Source organism: Bison bison, unplaced genomic scaffold, assembly GCF_000754665.1.
Source record: "Bison bison bison isolate TAMUID 2011002044 unplaced genomic scaffold, Bison_UMD1.0 scf7180017864317, whole genome shotgun sequence".
NCBI classification, from domain to species: Eukaryota; Metazoa; Chordata; class Mammalia; order Artiodactyla; family Bovidae; genus Bison; species Bison bison.
In genome coordinates this window covers 6,559,471-6,564,395 of record NW_011494889.1, presented here as the reverse complement: position 1 = coordinate 6,564,395, position 4,925 = coordinate 6,559,471, and the positions used below count along the sequence as shown (strand labels likewise).

General features: G+C 55.3%; 1 protein-coding gene across 1 annotated transcript in view; it reads left to right on the top strand.

Moving 5' to 3' along the window:
* The window catches only part of KIF26B (kinesin family member 26B), a 382,899-nt gene that overhangs the window by 352,488 nt on the left and 25,486 nt on the right, over positions 1-4,925 (top strand). Inside the window, exons 11-12 of the mRNA XM_010852942.1 lie at positions 1,289-1,451; positions 2,444-4,919. Coding sequence (XP_010851244.1) covers positions 1,289-1,451; positions 2,444-4,919 — 2,639 coding nt within the window. The remainder of the gene's footprint in view (positions 1-1,288; positions 1,452-2,443; positions 4,920-4,925) is intronic.

Sequence of the window (4,925 nt, the reverse complement as noted above, 5' to 3'; positions counted from 1 at the left end):
CTGGATAGTCTCTCTCCAGAGAGCTGACTGGGGTGGGGGAGGGTGGGGGGCAGAGAGGGGGGCAATGGCTGACTGCTGAAAGTAGTGAAAGTGTTAGTTACTCAGTCGTGTCTGACTCTTTGTGACTCCATGGACTGTAGCCTGCCAGGCTCCTCTGTCCATGGAATTCTCCAAGAATACTGGAGTGGGTAGCCAATCTCTTCTCCAGGGAATCTTCCTGACCCAGGGATCAAACTTGAGTCTCCTGCATTGCAGGCAGATTCTTTACCATCTGAGCCACAAGGGAGGCCCTGACAACCGGATTACAAGCCTGAGGACAAATCCCCTCTCCTCTGGCAAAACAAACTCAACACAGGGCATGGGAAGCAAAGAGGCTCCCTCAGACTTCAGGATCAGGGACGGCTCCAGAGACAAAATGACATTTGGCAGCAGTTAAGAGGCAAGAGTTGATGATGACGTAAGCAGAAGCCTCTTAAAAGCAAGGCAGGAAGAATGTCAAGACAAGTTCAGGAATGAAAGAAAAAACATGAGTCGTTCCTTCAGATCACTTTTTAAAGAGCCTAGAAACACCATCTCTAAACTCCTGGGCCTCATTACCCAGGACACTGGCCCCACACAGCACCTGCAAAATCCCCAGAGGAGTCCTTCTAGAAAGTTCTGCCTTCTGTTGCTGATTGAGTGCTTGGGTCTATGTCTGTGTGTCCCCGGTTTTAATCAGGAATATGAATACCTTTTCCTTTGTCACTACCATGTGCAAATATATGTTAAGAGACAATGGCACTAAAGTGGGTGCAACTCCTTGGCCAAAGAAACCTTGCATGTATTATAAACACATAGCTCTTCAATACAAGTTCATGGCTGGAAAAGTGCTTTTTTTATTGCAGGGATTGCCTGGTATGGAAATTTGCAGAGAAAGGCCCGATATGCAGATAGCATGTCCAATCACGGGTCACAGAGTTGCTCTCTCCCCATCCCTGCCTCTCATTTCTATTCCCAGGCCTCATTTTGGGCAGTGTCATATGCATAGACACACAGGAACGCCCCATCACAGCCAGGACAGTGGTGCCAAGGGAGGTGCTATCCATCCTTGGGGTTAGAAGCACTTGCTCAGCTGCCAACTACAAATAGCTTCATGTAGAAGATGATGTTAATTAGTACGCATTAAAAAAAAAAAAGGAGGAGGGAACCCCACTGCCCACAGCAAGCCATGTAGGGTTCTGAAGTCCTACCCTGACAGCCAGAGTGAAGCATGGCCCACTAATACAGCCTTAATTCACTTTGTTGGCAGAGAAAGCAAGCTCACCATGCTGCTGCGGGAGTCCCTGGGGAACGTGAACTGCCGCACCACCATGATCGCTCACATCTCTGCCGCCGCTGGGAACTACGCCGAAACCCTGTCCACCATCCAGATCGCTTCACGAGTCTTGAGGATGAAGAAAAAGAAAACGAAGGTAAGGGGTTTGCTGGGTGCGGAGGATGAAGCAGCTTTCAGAGCCCTGCCCTGGAACTGAGTCAGAAAGAGTGGAATCACTGTTTCTAACCCCCCAGCACCAGGGGCCTGGTGAGCTTGGCTGCCGAAGGCCTGGCTCAGCATCCACCTCGGGGTAGGACTACCTCCTGGCGGATACAGAAGTCCCGTCCCCTCCCCACTGCTGGTGATTTCCTCAGTCATCCAGCCTGGACTCCTAATGGGGAGTGCTTGGTTCACGTCAGAGAGTTTAAACGATTGCGACTTTGAGGTGAAAATTTTTAAGAGCGATGGGAAATATCCATAGTTTGTATCTTGCCTACCTTGGTCCTTCAACTGATTGATCCCAAAGGAGACTGTTAGTTTACTCCTTGCTCAGGGGACCCTACTTCCTGTGCATTTCCAGGAAGCACTTTTCAGGCCAAGGGGTGTTGTCCTGTTAATTCAGTGGTTGATTCTGGCTGATGAAACCACTGGGCTCATTTTCTCAGGCAGAGGCAAAGCCAGGACAGTGGCGGTATGACAAGAATGTCTGAGAAAATCATTATGATTGTGGTCAGTCTGGTCTGTGGCCAGCTGGTGATTTGTGGGGGCTTTTTCCCCTCCTTTATATATATATATATATAAAAGAAATATATAAACACACATATATTTGGTCAAAAGCACATCTTTCCAACCAGTGTCCCATGGCACAAACTGTCATACATGGTTGGGTGTGCAAACTAGTGACCCCCTCAAGTCCTTAGGAGGTCACATGGGACCTGGGCTGGTCACCCCCTTTCATGAGCAGCCTCTGCTTCCCCAGTGAGCCTCACAGTAGTATGAGGGCATGACATGCAGAGCTGGGGCACCTGGCCTGGCACACTCGGGTAATGGCCCGGGGTCTGGATGGCCTGCGTGGAGCCAATGGCCTCCGCCAGTCACCTGGCCAGTTGCCCCACGACACCACACTAACTGTTTCCCTCTCACTCACAGTACACATCGAGCTCCTCTGGGGGAGAGAGCTCCTGTGAGGAAGGCAGAATGCGCAGGCCCACCCAGCTAAGACCCTTCCACGCCAGGGCCGCCGTCGAGTCAGACTTCCCCATCCCTCACCTGTCCAGCGACCCTGACTACTCCTCCAGCAGCGAGCAGTCCTGCGACACGGTCATCTATATCGGGCCAAACGGCACAGCCCTCTCTGACAAGGAGCTCACTGACAACGAGGGGCCCCCAGATTTTGTCCCTATCGTGCCAGCCCTGCAAAAGGCCAGGGGTGACAGCCGGTCCACGGAGGCTGGAGAGGCCGGTGCCAGCAAATCGGAAAGGGACTGCTTGAAGTGCAACACGTTCGCCGAGCTGCAGGAGAGGTTGGATTGCATCGATGGCAGCGAGGAGCCCAGCAAGTTCCCCTTCGAAGAGCTGCCAGCCCAGTTTGGGGCGGAGCAGACAGGCAAGAGTGTCCCATTGAGCCAGGCAGCCGGAGCAAGTCCGCTCTGTGAGTCTGATAAGGAAGACGATGGTTCAGACGGCCAGCTGACAGACAGAGAAGGTGCGGAGCCCCCGGCCTCCAAGGTGCAGAGGAATCACTCCCCGGTCCCTGCCGCGTTGCTCACCAACAGCCCCACCCCTGCCTCACCCCGGAGCATCCCTGGCAGCAGCAGCCAGCACAGTTCTTCCCAGCTCGCGCAGAGTCCCAGCCTCCGGAGCAGCCGGGAAAGCCTGAACTCCTGCGGCTTTGTGGAAGGCAAGCCCAGGCCCATGGGCTCCCCCAGGCTGGGCATTGCCAGTCTGTCCAAGACCTCAGAGTACAAGCCGGCCAGCTCTCCTTCCCAGAGATGCAAAGTCTACACCCAGAAGGGGGTCCTGCCTTCTCCGGCCCCACTGCCCACCTTGAGCAAGGATTCAGGCATAGTGTCTAGTGAGTCCCTGCTGCAGCCCGAGGTACGCACGCCCCCGGTTGGAATGAGTCCCCAGGTTTTGAAGAAATCCATGTCTACTGGGAGTGAAGGGTTCCCAGAAACCCCTGTGGATGACGATCATCAGGCAGCAACTTCCCCAGATTCCAAGAAGGAGATTCTGAGCACCACGATGGTGACGGTACAGCAGCCTCTGGAGCTGAATGGTGAGGACGAGCTGGTGTTCACGCTGGTGGAGGAACTGACCATCAGCGGGGTGCTAGACAGTGGCCGCCCCACCAGCATCATCAGCTTCAACAGCGACTGCTCGGTGCAGGCCTTGGCCTCAGGCTCCCGGCCCGTCAGCATCATCGGCAGCATCAGCGAGGACCTGGAGTGCTACTCGAACGTGGCTCCTGTGTCCGAGGTCAGCATCACGCAGTTCCTGCCCCTCCCAAAGCTGAACCTGGACGAGAAGGCCCGGGAGGCGGGGAGCAGACGTTCCTCCATCAGCTCCTGGCTGAGTGAGATGAGCACAGGCAGTGACGGTGAGCAGCCGTGCCACAGTTTCATAGCACAGGCATGTTTTGGGCACGGGGAAGCAATGGCAGATCCTCCTGCCTCGGAGTTTGTCGGCAGCATCCAGAACACTGCGGTGGTGTGCCGGGAGAAGCCCAAGGCAGGCCCCGACAACCTGCTCATCTTGTCTGAAATGGGGGAAGACTCCTTCAATAAGGCAGCCCCCATCAAAGGCTGCAAGATATCCACCCTGGGCAAAGCCATGGTCACCATCTCTAATACGGCCAGTCTGAGCAACTGCGAAGGGTACATCCCCATGAAGACCAACATTACAGTATACCCCTGCATCTCCATGAGCCCCCGAAACGTCCAAGAGCCTGAGGTGTCCCTGGCCACCGTCAGCTCAGTCCCCAAAGCAGCCCAGTCCCAGGAGAGCAAGGAAAGTGGTGCAAAGAAAGAGATGAAATTTGAGGACCCCTGGCTGAAACGAGAAGAGGAGGTAAAAAAAGAGAATGCTTATCCCAGTGAAGAAGGGAGTAGGTTTGAGACAGCCACGGGCCCCCCAAAGCCTGAGGCCAGAGCAGAACAGGACAAGAAGGCCAGCCCCAGCGACAGGCTGAGCAACAGTAGTGGTGAGGTGTCTGCCTCCCCAGGGGCCGACAACTTCAGGAGAGTGGTGGATGGCTGTGAGATGGCCCTGCCCAGTGTGGCTGCCCAGAGCCCCGTGCATCTCAACAAAAGCCTGAAGTCCAGCAGTCTTCCCAGGGCTTTTCAGAAAGCCAGCAGGCAGGAGGAGCTAGACAGCCTCTTCTACCATTGCGCCTCAGAGACCAACGGCATTGGCTCGGCTTCCAGCACCCAGCCCTCCAGGGCCACCCTGGAGAAGAAGGTAGCGTCCCCCAAGCACTGTGTCCTGGCTCGGCCCAAAGGGACTCCCCCGCTGCCCCCTGTCCGGAAGTCCAGCCTGGACCAGAAGAACCGGGCTAGCCCACAGCACAGTGCCTGCAGCAGCAGCTCCAGCAGCCCCTTGAACCAACCTGCACCCTTCTGGGCCAGCTTCC